Source organism: Haemaphysalis longicornis, unplaced genomic scaffold, assembly GCF_048455015.1.
Source record: "Haemaphysalis longicornis isolate Haplotype H1 unplaced genomic scaffold, Haemaphysalis longicornis Haplotype H1 scaffold_7, whole genome shotgun sequence".
Lineage (NCBI taxonomy): Eukaryota > Metazoa > Arthropoda > Arachnida > Ixodida > Ixodidae > Haemaphysalis > Haemaphysalis longicornis.
In genome coordinates, this window is record NW_027526422.1 from 36,153,859 (window position 1) to 36,178,096 (window position 24,238).

General features: G+C 45.6%; 1 protein-coding gene across 2 annotated transcripts; it reads right to left on the minus strand.

The window, feature by feature from the left end:
- Positions 1-713: 713 nt before the first annotated feature.
- Eif3c (eukaryotic translation initiation factor 3 subunit c) lies at positions 714-23,520 on the minus strand. Of its 2 annotated transcripts, none has more exons than XM_077676746.1 (19): positions 23,377-23,520; positions 22,630-22,737; positions 21,411-21,476; positions 21,195-21,271; positions 20,374-20,495; positions 19,461-19,632; positions 18,756-18,859; positions 17,374-17,480; positions 16,604-16,736; positions 15,225-15,662; positions 14,308-14,466; positions 12,003-12,431; positions 11,200-11,325; positions 10,375-10,528; positions 9,970-10,053; positions 8,536-8,849; positions 8,291-8,453; positions 6,185-6,250; positions 714-808 (listed from the first exon to the last, which is right to left on the minus strand). In XM_077676746.1, the coding sequence occupies exons 2-19, from the start codon at positions 22,722-22,724 to the stop codon at positions 780-782; spliced, it is 2,838 nt and encodes a 945-aa protein (XP_077532872.1). In that variant the 5' UTR covers positions 22,725-22,737; positions 23,377-23,520; the 3' UTR covers positions 714-779. The 2 variants fall into 2 exon arrangements, with proteins under 2 accessions (XP_077532872.1, XP_077532871.1); XM_077676745.1 differs by having other exon boundaries at positions 6,170-6,250.
- Between the last annotated feature and the right edge of the window lie 718 nt (positions 23,521-24,238).

Consider the following 24,238-nt stretch of genomic DNA (forward strand, 5'->3'; position numbering starts at 1 on the left):
AGTTCACGTGGCATTCCTTGTAAGGCAAGCAGTCTTGTGTTGTACAAGCTCTTTTAAAATGCACCACGGTCAATCATTTTCCCACTCAGAAAAAAAAAGGCCCTTAGTGTGCAGTGATCAAAGACCCTGCTCCTAAGCCCTAGCTCTCCCCATTCATTCTGCTTCAAGCACAATGGACGAGAAATGGGAGAGGCGCCTGTTTTGTTATCCTAACTTGACGATGTACGATCAGCACAAATTTCGCAGGCTAGCACAGTGCAGGGCAGAATACGATAATTCCATAAGACAGTTTATAAAGCCCTACCATAAAACCTCCCTCAAACATGCGTCAGCCCTATCTCCGAAGCAGAAACAAGTTGGAAAGCAGCCAAGCCAGCAGTATGCACAGGCTGCTTTCCTCATATACAGATGCATCACTGCCATTTTTTGCCAAATACTAGTTGCATATCTTTTTTTTCTTCATTTAGATCTTGGAGTTGTGCAGTCCTGACAGCTAAACCATGGGTACTGGGCTCTCGTCTAAGGGCCCGTCAGACATTTCACTGCGTACACAGGCATGTAGCTGTACAAAATAGGCCGCAGGTGTAACAAAAGAAACCGTGTGAAACCAGCACAGCTGCAAACGCGATGAAATATAGCAAGGCGGAAAAAGCTACCATTTTTGCACCTCGTGAAGCCCATCACAATAGTGCGAAAACAGCAATTAAGATGCGTTCTCAAAGGGGCCAAACCTAACTTTATTCAGAAAAAAATAATTATTCGCAAGAACCACCACTTCTTCAATAGTTCCTCTGGTTTTGTCGTCGGCCTGGAAAATAATAAAAGAATTTTTCCCCTGGTAAGCAAGACAGGCACTTATGGCATCGGCCAACAGCAAGCTGCATCAGGGTGCTAAAGTGTGGCCACCACAGACTGCCACAATATGTGAAGGAACGAACGGAGCAGTCACTTTTGCCATCTCAGCAATAAATTTAGCGTACTGAAACAAAACAAACAAATCTTGTCAACAAAAACTATATTTTTATATCATCTTGAGCTATGACATCTTAATTATTTCTCGAGTTTAACATCATTTTTGCAAATCGCTTTTTCTTTTCATGCAAAGAAGCTATTAGTCTGTATCATTATCAGTAACTAAAGCAAACGAGAAATCGATATCCATTCTAAATTACAGTGGAATCTCGGTGATACGAATTTCGTTGTGATATGAATTTTCAAAATTCCCCGGCCAAAATGCATTGTACGCAATGTCAAAAAATTCAGAAGGTCCGTACGCATTTATCACCCCGGTGCGGGTGATACGAACACGCGAGTCACGAGCAGACGACTGCGGCGTGGACGGGAGGCGGGAGTGTTGGTGCAGCCATGCGGCCTTGGTTGCACGCCGGCACAAAAGCATTAGTCCTCCCCCGCTGACGATAATCCTCCTCGTACAGTGTTTACAATAGCGGCAGGAGAGGTGCTGCTCCAAACGAACCGAACATTTCGCCCTCTCAACGCCTGTTCTTTCTCCCTCTCTTCTTTTATCTCCCGCTACAATCTCTTCTCTCTGTACCTTTCGTTTCCGCTGGCTGCAGCTCAGGTGCCTCTAGCTTCTTTTTTTGTCTTATACTTTTTGAATAAACCACGGCAATTAAGCGTTCCCTCTCATTCCTGACAGTGAATACCCTCGCCATTTTTCCTTCTCCGCATTCCTCGCTTCCCTCCATGCTCCTCGCTCTAGCTACCCTGTTGTAGCCTTGCCGTGTTGTGTGCACCACTTGCACGTCGATTGCGTTGAAGCGTGAACCACATGGAGTGCTTTCTGCTCACGAAAACGCGCCGCACACGCCACAGGTGCACTGACGCCGCCGCGAATACCACCCGCGCCGTGCCCAGCATGCGGGTGGTATTTGCGGCGGCGTCAGTGCACCTGTGGCGTGTGCGGCGCGTTTTCGTGAGCAGAAAGCACTCCATTCGATAAAGGATTCAGTAAAGGTATTCGATAAAGGTATTCGATAAAGGAGCTGATAATGTGGGTGAAAACGAGCATCATCCGCGCGGTTAGGGAAAGCACCAATCAAATATCTGCCACCGTAGTAAGCCTAAACATCTTCGGCGGGAACAGCGGGCTGTCTGGAGTGCTTTCAAACTGCCGCCATGAAGAGCGTGCCTCACCATCGGCGCAAGTTGGCAGGCTCCTCCCACTGCCGCGCGTCGCGCGTCATTTTCTGAGCGAGGTGGAATCTGACGCGGGGGCGAAATCGTCAACGCGGGCATGAAAATAGCATGCGCAATGCAGGCGCGCACGAATCGCATGCGGTTCACGCTTGAGTTCACGTGCGCGCATCGCATCAGCGATGAGCGCGCGTTCTTTTGACGCAAGCGTTGATGATTCAGCCTCTGTCTCGGCTGCCGCGAACAGCAGTGGGAGGAGCCTCACGACTTGCGCCAATGGGGAGACGTGTGCCTCATGGCGGCAATTTCGAAGCGCTCGCAGCGGCTGGCTGGGCCACCTCCACGGCGGATATTTGGCACGGATAAAGTGCAGTTTCCTCCCACACTGTCAGCTCCCTTCCCGCATGAGCAATTTAGTTTACACCTTGAGCTGCGTTTTAACAAAAGGTTAGAAGCGGTCGCTGAAGCTACTTGCACCTCTCCAAGGGAAGAACCGACGCCATGTTGCCGCCACCTGTCGCATGCACAGCCTGTTTCCATTTTTTCTCCTTTTCTGATGATACGAATTTCCGGGTGATACGAATATTTTTGCTGCCCCTTGAGATTCGTATAACCGAGATTCCACTGTATTTTCAATAAATAAAAAATTCAAAAACTACATCCATATCTGATTATACAAACCATCCACACTAAGAGGCAGTGATGATACAAGCCAACATTGAAATCTACAATAACAAACAGACACTCGATTTGGGCAGCACATTGCCGAACATTCCTCAAGACTACTCTGTGGAAGAAAATTCAGCACAGATGCACCACCGCACACGACCAGCAAAGGTGAGTAAAAGCAACAGCCACCGCACTCTTCAAACCATCAATTCCTGCTTAGGCAATTCCAACTGCACGTTTCGACAACATGCTCCCACGCAGCAAATGAAGGTTACAATGATGATGAAGTAAAACCTCAACAAGGATAGAAATCACGGACATTGCTTTTTTCCTGAAATGGGATGGAGCAATAGAACGCATAACCTGGTCATCCTGAAATGGAGGTGTGAAATGATCGACTTGACCCCAATCCACACTGATACTTGATTCGACTCAATTCTAAGGTGCCAAGAGCACTAAACATTGTCCCACATTACTAGACGCAGAATTATTGGATATTCTGTATCCAATATTAAAACAACTTGTTATAATTTTTGAGTAAACTTTGTGAAACGTGTCACTCTTGCTGCTTCTTTTCCACTGATTTCAAATATGCCATTAATCTTTCAGTTGGTCATTTAGTTACCAAGATAACTAGTGATGATTAGCCATTTTTGGAGGAACAATAGACAAAACAGCATTAGCCATAAAACTGTAATCTTTATATTTTCCAATGCTATGAACCCTGGTGAGTGCAATAAGAGAATCAGTTTTTTGATGCACTGGTTTGAACTAATTTTACAGCTCGTTAAACTTTGGTGGCACCAGTGGCAAGGAACCTTTTCGAATGCCCATTTCAAACACCAAAGTTTAATGAGCTGTAAAATTATTTCCAAGCGATGCATCAAAAAGCCGATTCTATTATTGCACTCACCAGTAATCATAGTATTGGAAAATATAAAGATTACAGTTTTATGGCTAACACTGTTTTGCCTATTGTCCCTCTAAAAATGGCTAGTTATCTCTAATTATGTCAAATATGGCATTATTTTTTGAGCCAGTCATCAGTGAAAAAAAAAAAAGCAGCAAGACTGGCAAGTTTCACTGAGTTTACTTAAAAATGAAAGGAAATTGCTTTAAGAGCCATGCCTCCCCTTATTAACTCGAAGCACTGATGGACCAGAGAATACAGGAGATGTACAAAGGCTCTTGGAAGATATTTACAAGGGATGTACGGGCAAGAATAATCCTTCACAAGAGTGAAAAGTTTGCAATCAGGAAAGGCCTGCAGACACATCCAAAATAGTTTGCAGCCTGTCTTGAGGAGTTATTCAGGAAGCTTGAATGGAAGTAGTCGGAGACACACGGGACTAAAGAATACACGAGCCACTTGAGCTTTACAGACATTATCCTGTTTAGTGAATCAGGGGGAACTGCAAAAAATTCTTAAGAAGGTGGCACCCAGAAACCTCTCCAATAAGATTAAAGATGAAAATGAAGGGATTGAAAGTTGTTATAAATAGGCAGTCAACCTCACCGTTAGCAGAGGTAATGAAATATCTAAGTTGGTGAACGAACATAACATAGCTATCTCAGACAAGTTGTCAATACTGATCTCAACCACAAAAAAGGAAAGCTGGCGTAGAGTTAACATAGACCTGCGGCCATTCAACAGGCATGCTCAAATGATGAACAGTAAGCTCCCCCTATCACTGAAAAGAAAAATATACAACCAAAGCGTGCTGCAAGTGATGAGGCAGAGGGTAGAAACTTGGCTGCACCTTACAATGCACTTTAAAGGAAAACTTGGGGACAGAAGGTGACCTTCCTATACCAGGGAACTAACTCCAATGAGGTCATCCCCAGCATCCTGTGATCAATACAGTTTCTATCTATCTACAGCTCAAACAAAGGAAAAGAAGTGGAGTGGAGTTGGGCGTGTAATGCGAAAAACTGACAAACCAGGATAGCCCAGTAGCTACCAACAAGAGGACTAGAAGAGGAGGAAAACCACCAACTCAATGGAGCTATGAAATCAGGAATTTCCTAGAGGATGGGGGAACATGGGAGAGGCCTTTAACAGGCTACGGTGATTAAATATGAATCAATCCTGACAGTGCCAAATTTATCAGATGCAGAAGAGCATAGGTTTGCGCCCATCACCAAACACAACACAAAGGCACAGGGGAGCACATGCACGAAGTAACTGAGATTTCTATCCAGACTGCTCCCGAATGGCATGATTCCATTTGGTCGAAGGCACAGAGCATTTGCAAGTGTTTGCCAGAGATAAACAAACCAATCAATTATACACTTGGCCAAAACCAATCTAGGCGGGACGAAGCCATCCCAACATCCAAAAGTAATGCTTGAAAGTGTCGTACATTAGGGGTGATGATAATGTTAAACTGCAAAAGAAAAATTGAAGTCAGTGGGACTGGGATTTGCATTGCTGGCGCCCAGGCCTGGAGTTAACACTCGCGTTATACAGGGTGGTGCAACGATAATTGGAACACGTTAAAAATTTTTCCTGAGTGAACCGCCACTCTGTTCGCGCTCAAACTTAACACGAAGGTCGCATTTTGTGGTCTATTTTGTTGACACCGGGAACGACGACGGTACTTACCTGTTTATTCTGAAAATAAATAAAAACGATTTTCACCTAGGGGAAAATGGCGGCCGATTTGGACGTGCGAGCCAGCGCAAGTTGATCTTGGGACGGAGGCGCCACCTGGGTATGCAGGGCGAAACGCACGTTTGAGATTCATGGTAGGAAGGAGCCAAATGGTGTAGCAGACGATCGGAAAATGTGAAAGCAGGTTTTCTGATTGTCTGCTAGCTCATTGACTCCTTCCTAGGTGCATTTTCTGATCGCCTCCTGCACCATTTGGCTCCTTCCTACCGTGAATTCCAAACGTGCGTTTCACTCTGCATACCCAGGTGGTGCCGCCATCCCAACATCAACTTGCGCTGGCTCGCACGCCCAAATCAGCCGCCATTTTCTCATAGCCGAAAATCGTTTTATTTATTTTCAGAATAAACAGATAAGTACCGTCATTGTTCCCGGTGTCAAACAAAATAGACCACAAAATGCGACCTTCGTGTGAAGTTTGAGCACGAGCAGAGGCACGAGCAGAGTGGCGGTTCACTCAGGAAAGTGTTCCAGTTATCGTCGCACCACCCTGTACAGCCAACTAGTGCAGTCGCTGTTATGGAGGCTGAAAAGCCTGCCAGTGCTGGGCACCAGTGCTCCGTGCCTTTGAGCCAAACGTAAGCATGCTTCTGCAAGCAGCTGCCAGGGCTGCAGGTGCATGCAAGGACGTGCAAGGTTGCGAGGGAGAGTAAGAAAGCCAGCGATACATACTTTGCCCAAACTTACCCCAGTTGCGATCACGCTGACCGTAACCATCCTTCTGGTATCCGGAGTCCCGGAATCCCTGGGGACCTGCATGGGACCAACAAGAACAGTTGTAAAGTCCGCCACAGTATCTTGTCTTGCGCTTGTTGTACATGCACAAAATAGGAATAGGTATCCATCTCGTGTTGTAAACACCAGTCTAATTCATTGCAAAGTCCCTGTTTTTGTTTTTATTCTGAGAGCTGGAGTACTTAAGGGGGCTCACTGGTCTTTGACCAAAAAACTTTATTCTTGCAGTTATGATGATGAAAATTCAAGGGCACATGTAGTTTCTCATTCTGATTGTAGATATCAAATTTGTTTTTGAGTAAAATGATTATATTGAAATTTATTTGGATTTTTATATTCAATTTTTTGACAGCCTTTGTAAAAAAACTGCTGGAGGGATGGAGCTAAACAAAGAACCAGTGAACTGTGCACTAATCAAAGAGTGCAATATGACTAACATTATTGTTCTACCTGGTCTGTAGCAGAAGTTACGACCATTTGAAGTTTGGGCTTGAAAGGTGGCAACCAGAAAAACCGGTTTTGCCTTCCAGGCCCAAACTTCAAATGGTCGTAACTTCTGCTACAAACCAGATAGAACGATAATGTTAGTCTTATTGCCCTCTTTGATTAGTGCACAGTTCACTGGTTCCCTGTTTAGCTGCATCCCTCCAGCAGTTTTTTTAGAAAAGCTGTCAAAAAATTTAATATAAAAATTCGAATAAATTTCAATATAACCATTTTACTCAAAAACAAATTTGATATCTACAATCAGAATGAGAAACTACATGTGCCCTTGAATTTTCATCATCATACCTGCAAAAATAAAGTTTTTGATCAAAGACCCATGTGCCCCCTTAAAGCAAAAATAAATCTCTCTGCATAGAGCGCAAGTCATCAATCTATCCAATTCCGCAAACCAGCCTTTAAATATGCTGTAGCAACCTGGGAAGCCTCATGTCCCTGTGAAGTAACTGATATGAATGTGCAGTCACTGAGTTTGCTTTTATTAGTGCATAACTTGCTTCAACAAGTCCTCTTAAATGAAGTATGTTCATTTACAGCCTCATAGAAACTGCTAGGTGACAACAATTTAGCAATTTTTTTTTTCAGGATGTTTTTAAGGTTTGCTTTCATACAGAAAGCAAACAAGACAAATGGACGAAGAAACATGTGGTTTGAATGGTTGTCTTGCTTCGTTACTTGTGCTTGATCTCCTCTCCAAACCACGTCAGGCACTGTTTTAAACATATAAGACTAATTTTTTATTAAAGTCATAAACAAGGTCAATCTTGCCTAGCATTGTTAAGCTGCTAGCTGTCAATTCTGATTAGTACTTTTATATTGTGGGACCCCTTTGAGAGAAACGCACAACCCACATGCACAAAAACGATTGTTCACTCTATCGTTTTTGCTGATACTGGATCGGGCAAGAAACCGAATAAGCTACTTCTTAGTGGAACATAGCGGCATTCCAACACACGAAAGCCATGCCGCTCCCTCTCGTATTACGTTTCCTTTTAAGGAACATTAGATGAACATTCTGCGATGACAATGTTCCTCGAAAGAATACCCCAAGGACGCATACTCTCGCAGGTATTTGCCTGACAAGCTACGCGTGCCCCTCCAAAGACACACAACTCGCCTAAAGTCCATCTCTGAAAACTACTCCGCCAAAAGTAAAGGTTCTTCGGGTACACCCTTCAATTAGAGCACCCAGGTTGGGTCTTGCATCCCATGTAGCGAAGCCTTCTCTACTTGGACCACAAGGTGAATCAGAAACGAGCACTACAAAATCAGACCACCTGGGGCTTCACATACATCGCCATCTTTGAATTTTGCCAACATCAGAAATACAGCTAACTGTGGTTGGGAATTGAACAACAGCACCATCAGCAAACTGATGAATGAAAGAATGAATCGGCACTTCAGGTTCCTCTTAACAGTGACAGACCAAACACGATACAGGGTTCACAAATCTTTTGAAACCCACCGCCCACGCTACAAAGCCCCCTCCCCTCCGAACCGTATGGGAAAAAGCCTTCACTATAAGCAAAGGAGGGATAGAGTGGACGCAAGTACCTCCGCCACGGCCAAAGAAGGATCCCACTTTGACCTCGAGCAGGCGGTCGTTGTAGTCGACCAGGTTGGTCACCTTGTCACACAGCTGCAGGGCGAGTGCCTGGATGCGCGACGGCTCCGTCTTGTGCAGCACCACCATCAGATTGGGCTCGTCCAGGGAGGCCTGCATTCACCGCACGCTCATTGGCAGCCCCGACTAGACAAGACAACACAAGACAAGACAGAGGCAGAGAGACGATCATCACCATGAGCTCCTCGCCGATGATCATCTTGCTGATGATGGAGTGGACGACGGACTTTTGCAGCTCAAACATGTCAGCCAGGGTCTCGATGGAGAGCGTGTCGTAGACGGAGCTGTAGGTGAACAGGAAGGTGCGCAGGGACTCCTCCTTGATCTTCTGGCCAATCATGGCGCGCACCGTGTCCGCCTGGTGGAACAGGTCCCACACCTTGCCGTTCATCTTGGTGTTGATGATGAAGTTGAAGCAGGCCCGCCAGTTGCCCACCCGCATCGCCTTCGACGCCGCCACCACGTGCTCCCGCATGCTCTCGGGGGGCCCTGCAAGTGTGCGATGCAGGATCGGATATATTTCATTGGGCAGATCAAACTACACTGCCTGCTTTTGCTACTCCGCCACCGAGACTGCAGACGTTTGCACACTTCCATCACTTCAATCACCATCACTACATCTCAATGCTGCAAAAGTTTGCCGACTGCTCTTTTATTCGACAGTTTTGTCTCGGGTAAGTGAAAGCACATTTGCAAGCTGTTCTTTTCTCTCTTTTTTTGTTTGAAAGTATATATGGAACTTTGCAGCACTTGAACATGCCATGGAAGTAAATTTCTGCACTACATTATACAATTTGTCACTGACCAGATCAGACAGCACAAGTAGCTTCAACTTCTGCTATGTTGGAAAATAAAACTAGCAGGAAAGAGAGGCTCAGCACAGCTGCTCCACTGGCTCTATCATAAGCTGGCACCAGGCTGCCTACACAATTGGCACTGAACCAAGCTTTCATTGTCCACCAAGGCACTCTGTTGTTCCCCACAAATTTATGTACGAGTTTCACGCTCGACTTTTTTATTCACGAAGAAGACAGCACACAAATTTTGGTTGAAAATAACTTTGCAGTACTGTTACTCTCACAAAAAAAATTATAATCATCATCATCACCACCACCAGCTTATCTGCACCCACTGCAGGGCAAAGGCCTCTCCCATTAATCTCCAATTATCCCGGTCCTGTGCTAACTGTGACCTATTTATACCCACAAACTTCTTGATCTCATCTGCCCATCTAACTTTCTGCCGCCCCCTGCCACGCTTGCCTTCTCTAGGGATCCACTCTGTTACCCTTAACGACCAACGGTTATCTTGCATTCGCATTACATGCACTGCCCACATCCATTTCTTCTTCTTAATTTCTACTAATATGTTCTTAACACGCGTTTGCTCCCTGACCCACTCCCTGACCCACAAAAAATAAATCAGGGCAGTGCTAGCACCCCATAAGTTGACTGCACAACACTGTGTGGTGCAAGCATTCCAGATGAATATGCATCGAAAACACACCCATGCTCACATTCAGCCAGTTCAGCCAATTTCCCCTGCAACCAGTAGCTATAACCACTTCCCACAGCACAACGTGCAAACACTCCGTAGGCACCACACGTACCAACGAGCGGCTGGCGTTCTGTGTTGCGCAGCTGGTAGTGGAACGACTTGCTGATCATCCGCTTACGGCCGTCCAGCTCGTGCGCTGCAGCAAAGCCAAGAGATGACAATCGACAATCAGGGGACGCACCAAGACAAACACCAGCCCCTCGCTACCAGGATGCCCGTTCAAAAAGCTTCTTTTCTAATGGCCTGACAGCTCGTTACACATTCAAGCTACACCAGACAGTAAAACACACAAAGGGTGTTGACACCGCCACATTGTTTTGTCCTCAAAAGTACAGGTCACAACACGACACACGCAAGTTACTTTTTGATGCCCTCTCACCAAGGTCTTCACTTTAACATCACCAGCCAACATCAAGTGGATGACTGGGAGGGCGAGGAAAAGCACAGAGAAACCCACCTGCCATCTGGGGGATCTCGAGCAACATGGCGGAGACGAGGTAGACACACTCGAGCAGCTCCAGGTTGATGTGCTTGTGGAAGGGCATCTGGCGACGCTTCTCAATCTTCTCCTGCTCGTTGGTGCGCTCCTCCTTGCGCTGGGGCAGAAGGCCCTGCCAAGAAGAGAGACGGAGAGGGGGACACCCTTGAAGGCGAGGCAATCATCACGCACACCAAAGTGGAGGGACAACCTTGCACTAAGTCTCAACTATGATGAAAACTGACTGCGTGTACACATTGCTGACATCGTGGTAAGTGAATCTGTCTCCAGTTGGTATTCCACAGAGCTATTTCAGTAATCAGTTATTTGGCCAGCATCAGTCAGCAGTGCAACTTTGACTTGGTGCGTCACAAGTGCAGAAAACTAGCCGATGAGTTGCCTGCCACTCCTCCGTTATTCCTCTTATGTAACTTCATTGACTGAAGTCAGTGTTAAAGCTGGCACAAATGTCATTCAAATGGGGCCCTCCTTTGACTGGAGCAGAGTTGTGTCTTCATGCTCAATGACAATGAGAAACCTGTGCCGCTGTCCTTTTTACTTTCGTATGTGCAATTTTTTATTAGTGTAACAAGCCTGCAACAAAACAAAATGTACGCGTTGCTCTTGTCAAGCACTTCTGATCGCATTGGCAGTAGCATTCCCAACAGAATTAGCTTTGGTGACTGTGATGCACAGCAGTCCTTGTGCCATAAACTTGTTTGCGCTGCCCTCCTTCGAAAAGCAACAAAACAAGAAAGGTGGGGAGGATAGAGGCACGCACGCATGGTGAGCACGAGCACTTACCTGCGCCAACATCTCCTTGGCACGGCCCCCGCTTTGAATGTCCAGCAGGGCATTGTGGGCATCCCGAATGTTGCCATGGCGGAAGGCACACAGGCCCAGCTGCACCAGCGCTCGGTTGTACATGATCTGGGCACAGGAGGAAGGAACAACAAAAACAGCACATGAGCACGTCCGCCCCCTCAAAACGGGTCCAGTTTGAGAAATACGACTTCATTACCTCCAAAGTTCTTCTGAATGCATGCAACACATATCCACGGCTACCCCCCGTTTCCCGCTGTTCTCCCATGTGTACCCCAAAAATAAACTAGCAAATAAAGCGTAGAACAATGCTGGCATGTTGCAACCCAGAGAGATCCCACAGACAGACTCCTTTATTCCACCCGCCGCTCCTGGGCTCTCCCCCCATTCCACTCCCCCCTCTTCTCTTCTCTAAGTCCCGATGATGATAACTGCGCCGTGATGTAGCCCCCTCTCTTTGTGCTCATTGCACCACCCTCACAATGTAAATCCCTACTCCTGATGAGAAAAACAGATCCACGCAAGCTTCGCATTCTGCGGTGGGCAACTAATGCCGCGATATTTGCCTCAATTATTTTTTGTCAGCTGCAAGCATCACAGCCACAGGTTTAACTTCTACCCCATGTTTGCAAGACACCCTCTCAAATTCCAGCAGCCCCTGGCAAGACAAAAAAGAACCGGTAATAAAAATAATGTCCCAGCTTCCCGAGTACCCCCCTCTCTCAACACGCCGTGCAGAGGTGGATCACCCAGAGCAGGAGGAAGAAGAAGCGAAAGAAGCGCACCTGGGTGGGCACGTCAGCATGCTGGATGCTCTCCTGGAGGTGGGACATGAGCATGAGGTCGCGTGCCTGGTACCAGTTGTCGTGCAGGGCGTGGTGGTAGATGTGGCAGAGGATGGCCTGCGTGCGGATCCGGTCCGTGCTGTCCTTGGCGTAGATGAACTTGCACAGCTGCTCCATCTGCTCCAGGCTGTTCAGGGCCTGCGTGGGCGCCGCCCCCTCGGCCCCCACGGCCGCCGCCGGCTGGTCGCCCCCGGCCTCGCCCGTGGCGGGAGCCTCTTCGCCAGCTGCTGGGGCAGCCGCCTTGTCGGCCTCGGTGGCCGCCTTCTCGGGTTCAGCGGCTGCCTTCGCAGTCTCCGCGACTTCCGTCTTCTCAGTGGCAGCGTCGCCACTCTCGGCCTTGTTGTGCTTGGCCAGCACTGTCGGATCGAACTGCAGGGCAGAGGAGACCGGGGGAATGACACCTTACTCCGTGCAACGCAGCCACAAAATTAAATAAACACCGCCACACTATTTACTCAGTATCTGTCACGCTGATAAGGCCATCAAAGGCAGCTGAGCAGTTCCCCCAGCCATGAAACCATCATGCACAAGGGCATTTCTAATGTCACAAGAGCTCGCCTTCAGTCCTCCTAGCCACTTGTATCACTATCCAGGGTTCGCACAGGCTTCAAAAGCAAGAATTCAAGGGTTTTCAAGGACTTTCAAGGACCAGAAAACACATTTTCAAGGTCCCCATCTAATGTTTTATCAGATTATCTATAGCTTTTTCAACACAATGCAACAGTTTTTATTGCACAATACCTAAGCACAATATTGCACATTTAGATAGCCAATAACAGGTGCGTGAATGTTCCCCCAGCTTTATTTTTTATTTCATGGTTGGTATTTAGTGGGGTTTTTTTTCATGTTGTTTTGCTCAGGCCGTTTGATTTCAAAACTTCGTTAATGTTGCCTGCATGTCCTGCTTTGTCAGCAAGAGTATCAGTTGAAACTGAATCAGCAAGTGTTGCTCTAAGGCAGGACGAACTATGTACACGTCCACCATTTGCACGTAAAAGCAAACACAGATGGAGCGTATGAGGCACAGCAAACATGCAATGAGCAAACGTCCACAGACTTGGAAGATGCAAGATAGAGAACAGAAGCTGGCTTTCACTGGATTGTATCGTGACATGGATTGGATTGAGAAAAACCTGCTCCCAATGTTGCCTCGTAATAATGAAAATCCGGAAAGCTTTTTGAAATTTCAAGCAATACACTGAAGCTTGATTACTACAATGTTTCTTTAGATTTGTTAACACCTAAAATCCACGACAAACGCTTTAGATTCTCGTGAAAAGACAGGGCCATTGATTCTCTCCATAAAAATCAAGGATATTCAAGGACCATTTAAAAATTCCAGGACTTTCCAGGCCTTGAAATTGACACTTCTGAATTCAAGGGTTTTCGAGGATTTCAAGGACCTGTGCGAACCCTGACTATCTCACCACACGTTTACACAGATGCTTCAAACTTTCTTCAATGGAATTTAAATGTTGATCAGAGTTCGAGCCAGTTTCCTTTGCAACGTTTAGAAAGACAATCTCTGTTGGCATCAATAATTGCTCCTGGAATGCTGCAAAATGTCTGTACTGAACCAAGCTACAGTAGTAAAATATTCACGAATGCACTCGGACCAGTTAAAAAGCCCTTCTTTTTCCTCTCATCAACGACTAAAAAAAAGGTGTCTAAAGCCTAACCAAGAAAGCTAGAATCGTACATTATGCCATTACTAAGATCATCCGACTTCTCAGTTCTTGGCCCCCGTTATTGCACCAGCCTTGCAGCACGAGGAAAAGGGGGGGAATGAGGAGATGGGTGGCTACACAGGACGTTGCAGCCGCTGCACTCTCGTCTGATGCATAGAAAGGAATGAAGCCGAAAACACTGCGCCATAATTACCGGTTGCTAGGTGCAAGCCTAGAAGTGCACCTAGCTTATTTGTTTTGCAACTCGTAACACAACAGTTCTGGTCATTCCTCAGTGCTGCAAGGAGTCAAAAGCCCCGTGCCATTTCATATACACAACATCAGCTTCAAGTATAGGCATGCAAATAAAATCTTCCAAAGCGCACACACCTGAACCCCACGTGTGCACAAAAGCCCGCAGAACGCACAACCGATTCCACTGCAAGGCGCCAAAGAAGCACTGGCACACAGGATGTTCCCAAGATGCCACCACTAACAACTGTGAAGATTTAATGCACGCAGCCAGCAGCGCAAGCTGCCATTCGAGCTTGCCGCAAGGTGCACATGCCCCTCCCTACCTTGTAGTAGAGGTGCTCAATGCGGCGGAGGTAGACATGGCAGAGCTCGGAGGCAGAGCCCCGGCCTTCCAGGTAGGTCTGCAGCCGTTCTATGATCTTGCACACGTTCTTCTCGTCCTTGAGGCGCTCCACGTATTCCGGAGAGTGGGCATCACAACCCTGGTTGGAAAGAATGAAAAAAGCTTCACCATCCCTTCCTAAAGAAAGCTGAGAGAATCTAAGGAAAGCACATCCAATCGATTGTCCAACCTTCAAATACCGAAATCACAAAATAAAAACGAACACACGCGACAACTTTTCACGCACTAAGCAAACACATCTCATGCTATCTAAATGTATACAGATACGTGGTTTATGAGATAATGGTATACCACTGTACTCCTTCATGACCGATGGGTGTATTGTCTTACCTAGAACCGTTCTTTATTTTGCGATTTTCAAGTAACCGTTTCGAATCAATTGAAGCCCGGTTTCCCATACACGCTGTGTGTCCAGAGATCTTATCAGAGCTTCTCGGTTGACCAACCGGTCTATGGGGAAATGCATTATTTTTCGACAAGACGCCACCGGTCCCACTAAGAAAGCTTTCGCTTTAAAACCGATCCGGCATTTTGTAAACACTAATGGAACAATCTAACACAACGAAAGGCGTCCCTGGTGTATTAGGCTCAGCTACTGTTTAAAAGGTTGCTGCTGGTCAACAGTAGTTGGCACTCACCCCCCACCCCCAAATCTATTTGAAACTGGCAGTAAGCCATGCACAGTGACTGACGATTTGCATTGCAATCCCACGAAAACGGATACGGCCAATTTAAACGCAACCATTACTTAGCGATTTGCTCTGCTAAGCAAGATGCTTCATAACACACGTGTATACTACGACGGACGCGGCAACAGAATTGGGGGAGGTGACTCACCTGGAGGATCTTGGTGAACTCCTCGTCCATGCGCTCGACCACGGTGAGGATGCAGCCCTTGACGCGGTAGGGGGGCGCCACGAGGCTCTCGGACTCCTCGGCTACGTGCTCCCCGACTGAGATGGTGCTGTGCTCCATGAGGATGTCCAGGCAGAGGTTGATGTACTCCAGGCACTTGTGCCACATGTCCAGCTTCATGCACGTGGCGATGTTGGGGTTGTAGTCGAAGATGGACGCCACCACGGCAAAGACGATCTTCAGCTGGAAGCCCGGCCCCAGGTTGTGCGCCTGCGAGATGGCCAGCAGCTCGCTCAGCAGCTCGATCTGCTCCGACCGGTCCGTGCCCTTCTTGCCCCGGGCCGCCATGATCTCGTTCAGCTTCTTCAGCACCACCGCATGGTTGATCTCGGCGTCCTTGGCAAACATCTTGGGCTTCTCCTGCATCACAAGAGACGAGCGCTTGATGAGAGCAATGCCGTCGACTCATTACTCTGTACATACGCGGTTCTTACAGTAGAGTACGAGCATAGTATAAATACACAGTTCTTGTAGTAGACTACAAGAATAGTATATTATCAAATAAAAGCACACTACAAAGCCCACTGTTAAAACCAACTCTTAAAAATACAACCTAGCATAAACACACAGGCTTGCTGAATGTTTTCCCCACTGTTTACGGCCCCTTATGTACAGAGTTAGTTTTATTCATTCAAAGGCTTGTTTAGGGGCTAGTTGGTATGGTCTAGAATTCAGTATTAACGTGCGCGGCATATTTGGATGAGGGACAGGGACAGGAACAGTGGAAAAGACAAAACCAAACGATTGCGCACCATTATTTGGTTTTGTCTTTCCACTGTCCCGGACCCTCATCCAAATATGTAGCGCACGTTAATACTGAATTCTTTATATATTCAAGCCACATATGGGCTATGTGGTGCATCATAACAGAGGGGCCTATAGGTCTCTAGGTTGCCAGGGGACCTTTCACGCGTGCCAAAACCTTGCAGACACACGTCTGTGTTTTTTTTTTTTTTCATTGCAATCAAGGCTGTGACTAAGTGGGAATAGAACCTAGGACCTTGGGCTATTGATAGCACAACACCTAAGCCCTGCAGCAATGAGATTGAGTAAGATCTCAGGCTCAAAAATTATGTGACGAAGGGGGGAAGAATTAGCTAGACAGATAAGCTGAAACTTCCCACAGGCTAAAAACCATGCAGCAACATTGGTTAATCTTGATGCCTCCCACTATGGCTCGACCTCAGTGCGGAAGTAAACGTTGCAAATAAAACCGGGAGCGACGTCTGCTGAACCAACATGCAAGAAAGGCAGGCTCGGTGCAAAAGGCACACAGGTTTTAAAGGGGCGACGCCACTGACCATGATGAGGGGAACACCACCCTTGACCTCCTCCCAGCCTTCTTCGTCATCATCTCGCCGCTTGTCCTTCTGCTCGCGCTTCTTCTCACGACGCCGCTGCTCCTTCTGTTCATCCTTCTCGCCACCGGCCCTGCTGCAATGCGTCACATCCACGACAACATTGCAGTTTGCCTTCGTTCCTTATCACAAATCACAACAAGCAGCATCGCAACATCTGCTTCTTAAGATACCACAACTTCTAAATAACTCAAGCACACACACTAAGATAGCACATAGACATATGCAATGGCCGCACCCATACCTTCATAAAAAAAAAAAAAAAGAAGAAAAATTTTGCCTGAATAATGTCTCTGTATTAGCCACACCAATGACTTCGAGAAGGTTGAAAATGCCGTGACAATGCAACAAAGTTTTTATTATTTTTATGATTATTCTTATTATTTATTAATATTAACTACTTCTCATGAAAGATAACAGTGGCCCCTCCGCCAAAATTCTCATGAGGGTTTCCGCAGCAAAGAATAAAACGTACTACAAATGAACGTTTAAAAAGTTTCTCACCAGAAAATGTACCAATAAATCGGAATATAGGTCGACCTGCTTACCTTGCGGCCGAGAAATGGGGATAAAAATTAAGCCAATGACCGGTATATAGGTCAAGAGGGGACGTTTTGACAAACTTTTTAGTGAGAAATCTCAGCCTATATTCCGACTTATACGGTACAAGCCGTTAAACAAAGGTCAAACAAGATGGCTGCGAAAACACTTACTTCTTCAAGAACTTGTTGGCCAGATTTCCACCATACTTTTCATCGTCACTAGAAGAAGAGCTCTCACTCTCATCAGATGAGCCCCAATCCATGGAGTCATCGTCAGACTGCAGAAAAAGAAAGTTGCATCTTGCTGTGAAAAGACCTACAAATTCCAGCTCTTCAGTAATTGCACTCACTTTTTGAGCTACAAACAAGTGAACCTTCGGCTAAAAACATCAAGCCAAGATTCCACCCTGTAAAAAGCTAACAAACTAAAATCCAATCTGCCATAATATACCAGCACATAAGGGGGAGGGCACACTGGTCTTGGAAACTTTTTTTTTTTTGCTTTCCACCAATTTTGACAAAACTTCATGGGCTAGTTCAGATTTTTTTAGCTGATTTCAAATATCTAATTAGTTTTGATGTGAGGGAACTAGTTTCCAGGTCAATTAAAAATTTTCCTTCATTGTTGCTGAGAAAAATAGGAAAAATACTATTCAACAAAAGATTACCAGCAAGGCATGAAATAGATACCAGAAGTTGTGGAGAATGAAATGTGGGAAGCAGTCTTTTTGTTTTGCAATCACATACACGTTTACATCAATTCTAACTTCCACATTTGAACTACTCCTGCTAAAATTAAAAATAACGCTGATTAAACAACTACTGAAACACAAAATGCAAAAGAAGTAATCTTCCTAGCTGCAATACATGCTGGCATGTACCGCTCGAGAATTGCGTATCTTTGCGATACCACTCGTGGCAAAAAGTGGGAAATTATGGAAAAATTATGTATTTCTATTTTGAAATCTGACCTCTATGACTTTTATAAGTACCTGGTACTGTTTCAGATAAGAAATATTCTGAGAAAAAACTGTGTAAATCAACGAAAAAGTGATACCTCAAGAAATGCTTTTTCGGGCAATTTTTCAGCCCCAAAGAACCATGTCCCCCCTTAACACAGGCCTGAAACAAACAGCCCAATATCCCAAGGCCATCTTCTCATGATTAAAAAGACAAAAAAATTGTTTCCAGTATGAAGGCAACCTAACATATTTTGCATCAAATACAGATTCTCTTCATAAAGTTATGACAACACAGATATGTTTTCAACAGACTGAGGAACACAACGAATTTAGGGTATCCAAACTTGCAATCAATGAAGCAGGAGCACACAAGTCCACTTCAGCATGTAAAGACTGAATTTTTATACTCCTAGTGGTTAAAAGAAGGCCGAAGAATTCAATAAATAAAATCCCATGACCTGTTTGAAGCAACAGTTAACTTGTATTGAAAGTACAAGCAAGCTTGCTAAAAGTGGTGTATACACACATTCCATTCGGCATAAAACTGCATAGCAGCCCATGCTGTGGCAGCAGCAAGTGCATGTGCCTCACCTCATCGTCCGAGCCGCCTTTCATGAACTTGGATTTCACATCGTCCTTCTCGGCCTTGGTGACAACTTTCTTCTTGCCGGGCATCTCATCATCCGTGTCAGAATCTGAATTGTTTAACACAGAGGTTCCTCAACCAAAACAATAATTCCACTCTTTTTCTTTAACAGGAACTGAAGAGGAATGCAGTGCACACAAAATGGTGCAAGCAGGGCCAAAATCAAACACAACCTTTGGCTCAGCAACACAATGCCACTGCCCACTGGGTCACAATGCCACTGGGTCCAAACAGGAAGCACACTGTACCACTGACTACATCAAACCTTGTTCAACACAAGAAAACATTTACTCATCAAAAAGCATTTCTTCCCTTTAGTGAAGCTTTCTGCAGTCCACAACAGTACCAAATCTGAAACAGCTTTCCAGAGCTCGACACTGAATAAGATCCGATTTCCCCTAGACACCGCCCAAGAGACCGTGACAGTCGGACGCGTTGAAGGCAAAGTCTGGGACGGAAGGCTGAGATAGTTCGGTCCCACAACAACAGGGAACGGTGACACGTCTGTCAAAAAGAAGCTGACACCAGGAGCCAAGACAGAAGGAAAAGGGGCCAACTAAAGAGAGGGTGATATGGCATCACACAGGTGCAAGCATGGGAGGTTTAGCTCCAGGCTCCAAGAAGGAGGAGTTCAGAGAGGCTGTGCTCACCCTTGTCCTCGTCCTCCTCGCGCTCCTCATCCTCCTCCTCGGGGTTCTCCCGGTACTTGGCGATGTCCGCATCGTGCTCCTTGTTGTACTTGCGCAGCTTCTGCCGCAGCGTGGCCAGCGACTTGGAGTTGTTCTTGGACATGTTCTTGCGCCCCTCCCGGTCCTCCCAGCACTGGTGGGGGAAGGAGAAGGGAACGGCAGCAACACGGCGGGGACTTTTGAGTGGGGCAAGTCTGCGCAAGTCCGCTTGCACCAAACTAAAGTGTTCGGCACAAATCGTGCTGGACACTCATTGTCTTACTGAAGTTGGACAAGTGGAGGAAAGATGCACAGAGGAAAGGATAGGACAGCAAAGGATAGGAGAGTATAGGCTGATCGGTGCATTACGCTTCACAGAAAGAAAAAGCAAAGACAGGTACACAAGGACGCTGCAAGATTAGTGTAAGTGGAGCACTTCTAATTGATATCAAAACGCTGCTATAACAGTGCGAAAGAACACGCTAATACAAAACCTTTAAAATCACAAATATTGAAGGACAAATTTGAGAGAATCCAGAAAGAACAGCTGGTAAAAATATGCTATCTTTAGTGCAAACACTTGCCAGCTGTTGAAACACCACAAAGGCCAAAACAGAGGGGGTGTGTTTCCCATAGGCCGATGACAATGTTACATCATTTTACATCATGACTGGATCACTAAAGGCAAAGAAAGAACAGCTGGTAAAAATATGCTATCTTTAGTGCAAACACTTGCCAGCTGTTGAAACACCACAAAGGCCAAAACAGAGGGGGTGTGTTTCCCATAGGCCGATGAAAATGTTACATCATTTTACATCATGACTGGATCACTAAAGGCAAAGAAAGGCTATCAAATAGCGTCACTGTGCTGAAGTAGTTTATTAGAATGCGTTACCTCAGTGACAAAATCTTCAAGCTCAACAAGGCTTCTGATGAAGAATTTGGGAATGTTGCCGCCCTCTTCCTTTTCAATGACCATTTTGGCTTTCTGAAAGGCTTTTGTTAAGTTCTCGAAACCTACAAGAGAAAGGAAAACCAAGCAATCAAAAGCTGAAACAAGTATCGCAGCAGCTCTAGGGAGCGTTACATCTATAATTTCTCTTTCAAGTTTCGAAATTGGATTTACAAAATGAATAAGCCACGACAAATTTTCTTTTTTGTCTTTATGGGTGTGAAAAGGGTTTTTTCGGGGGGGTCTCAAAAGGTATATGAAAAACGAGCTCAGCTATTTGCCAACTGCTCGCAACACAGTACTGAGTGTCAGTGAGATTATTTTTATTACTTTTTCTATGCACTGTATGCAGTTTGAGAAACTTCCCTCCCTCAGGTACCCCTTATCAACATTTAAAATTCTTTTGGAATGCTTTGCGCAATCTTACCATCATAAAAAGCACCATCCAAACAAAACATATTAGCTGTTTCTTAATGTGCACTACCAAACATGACTACAAATGTATTTCTGCATCACCAACACGAGGGCCTGAAATTCAGCTTACTTATGGTACACACAATCAAGAATGTCGTAGTTACTATGCCACTACAAAGTGCAAATAGCCTTCACTGCAAGCTATACATATTAACCACATTTTTAATTAAAATCAACCAAGGTGGTGTATGTCTAGCGGCTATATGTCTACGGCACCACTAAAAGACGCAAGAAACAAATGCGTCAGTGGTGAGTGGTAGAAGTACGAGCTGGACAGAGAGCCAACTCACTTGTTAAAAGCTTGCTCATGTCCTTAATTTTCTTGTGGTTCTTGATCTGCTTGATAATGTCAGTGAGCTCCTCATACCTGAAAAGCAGGCAGGATCAGTATCATATCAACGTGGCTTATGAAAATGACAAAACACACCCAGTGTCAAGCACTGCACAAAGGCAACCTCCAGTAGAGAGACGAAGTGACTAGCCCATTTGGGTAAACAATTCCTCACCGTTTCTCTCGAGTACTGCGGACCACACGCTTGGCCTCCTCTTCATCATCGCTGAAGGCATATGCGCTGCGCAGAAAAAACTTTTGTTAGCAACTTATTGTGGCATATCAAAAATGTGGTGCCGCATTGGCAGCACTGCATCAAGCTCAGCTAATAAGTACTTCCTTACACACTCAAAACAAAAGACGTCACACTGACAGAAAAAAATAAAGGTTGAAAGGACATCACCACCCTCTAGAACCTGACCTCACATTTTGTTATCCCAAACACTTATAGTAACACTAAACTTTAATTTTTTATTTCTTTTTGGTGCCCATTACATCACCCCAGCCTTCCACATTCTAAGGCTCATAGCACAACTCTTAGGTGCAAGGAAAGCAGTCCGTGGTGTCTCTGGAGATTACCATACTTCGCGTTCCTTTAAATACGGATGAGAACAAGCCCAAATTTCAATTCAGCTTCCCCCTAGGTATGCGAAGTCCCCATTTCCAGTGGTGACCGAAAAGTAAGTGGAACAAGTTACCACACTGATAGGTAGGACAAAATCGTGGCCCACGTTACGCTGGTGTTAAAGAATGCGTTGATAGCAAGGGTGCTGGGTAGATAATGTTCTAAGTGTTGGGGATGGTTTCATACTCAGTTAATACTAGCCGTGGATTGATTCTATTGCGCCTTGACAACAATCTCACAACCACGGGTAGAGGTACTAGGTTGGCTGAAAGCAACCAGAGAATCCACTACTGCGACAATGTAGGCTTGCGAAAGCATAAAAATATGTCTTACGCTTTCCCTCTCACTTGCAAAATGAGATTTTTGGTGTGAAACATTAACTGCTTACCCAACCTCCAAGGAGAACGTGCAGACAAGCATTTTCATTATCAGCATATTGCTGCACATCAATACCGAGACAGTCTGTTACCACCTTAGTCATGAACGCTACGTAATGTGCAATACTGTCGGCCTTTTCTGGTCAGTTTGTGAAAGCACGTGGCCAGCTGCCAAAACCAAACGCTCAGTAAGACATATGCGCCTGAAACAAAAGACCACGGGAAGTCAGGGACAACCAAGGTACGCTCTACAAAGAGCCCGGCAAGTGTGCAGCTTGTGAACATTACATGCTTGGAGATTCATATAGTGGAAGGAACCACACTGTACTGGCATAGAGAAAAAAGGGCGCCGTATGAGCGGTAGAATCAATGTATGAACAAGCAGAACTTACTTGGCATTGGGCGCTGCCTTCTGCGGGATCTGCTCCTCCTCCGATGACTCGGACTCAGACTCGGAGTCCGAACCGGTAGCGAAAAACCTGCTCATGGTTGACGATCACCTAGACAGCAAACCAACGACACGAAACTGATTACATTTGAGCTACGCCAGCCGGCTTTGTAGACGTCGTGCGTGGTTTGGTTTTTTCTACGCTTAAGCTGACCAGCACGTCGTACGCCAGTGCTTATCATTTCGTATGACGACACATCGTTAGGTTCACAAATGTGTTTCCCATATTGCATCAGCGCACGTCACCTATCCGACATCCACAATGCGATGATGCCACTTACTCGCAGCAATGATTTAGAAAAAGACTGCTTGCAAATATACCGTAAATTTGACACAGGAGCAAACGTAAAATGACATAAGGCTAAGTAGCAACGTGACCCTAATCCTACCCGATCTGCTATCACCCGTAAGGTAGGTTATACATCACGACAAGTAAAACCGATCGCCACTCTATCGGAACCAACTTGGAAACAAACTGGTTCTGAAGTTGTGAGCACAAGCAAAGAATACCGCCAGTTTGAACTAAGCTCTGATCTAAGAAAGTTGGCATCTGCTAAGCTGGTCACGCCGGCTACTTGCTGCTCCTCACGTCAGTACGACGATAAAAGCGATTATGATACCTCTTTTTTATATTTTCTGGTCCTGGGAAATTTCAGAATGAACAAAGTAATGTTTCAACGACAGCTCTTACCTAAGAAGCAGCAGAAGAAGCACTCGGCACTCAGCACTCAAAGGCCTAACAGGCGCGAAGCACACGCACAACAGGAATGAGCAGTCGAGCAGTGGTGATACAAACTAAACAAAAAAGAAAACTTCCACTTGGGTGGACCAATGGACGAATGATTGTGAATGCGCGTAGAGAAATAACCTGGAAGCAAGACTATACCATTTGCAGATAAATTGTCCAATGTAAAAAAAAAATGTCATTGGACGGGTTCTGACCGTATTTTTCAACTACTCAAAAAAAAATGAGTTACTATTCTATCGTAGATACAGTTTTGTAGATACCAACTTGGCGGCCATATTGCTAGGGGCAGAATAAGTTCTCGCCATTTCTCACTGTAGAACATGCTGTAGAACATTATAAGTAAGCAGCTGCGCTTTCTTTGGTTTCTTTTTTCACGTTTACTGATCTTTATTTGTGTGCTTTGTTAAAATATTTTGTTTCAGGTGCGTTCTTTGATACTCTGTCTCATTTCAGGCACAGAGTTCAGATGCGTTCTTTGATGCTCTGTCTCATTTCAGGCACAGACAGAGTCATTCTTTCTCTGTTTCAGGCATCTCCGTCTTTTCGCTTAGCGGCTTATCTCTTCCTGAGCCAGGAATGCTTTTCCCTAACGCGAAAATTATGCAGAAACCACTAAAGATGATTGTCTGGGATATCGAATCGCTTTCTTATCGCCCTAAATTATCCGTGCATGTCCGTAGATCACTGAAATCAAATGCACGTGCCAACATGAACGGTAATGATGGTAATGATGCGAAATTAGCGTGAGAGCTAGCTGAGAGAGAGAGAGAGATGAAACTTTATTAGGCAGCTCAAGTCCGAGCCG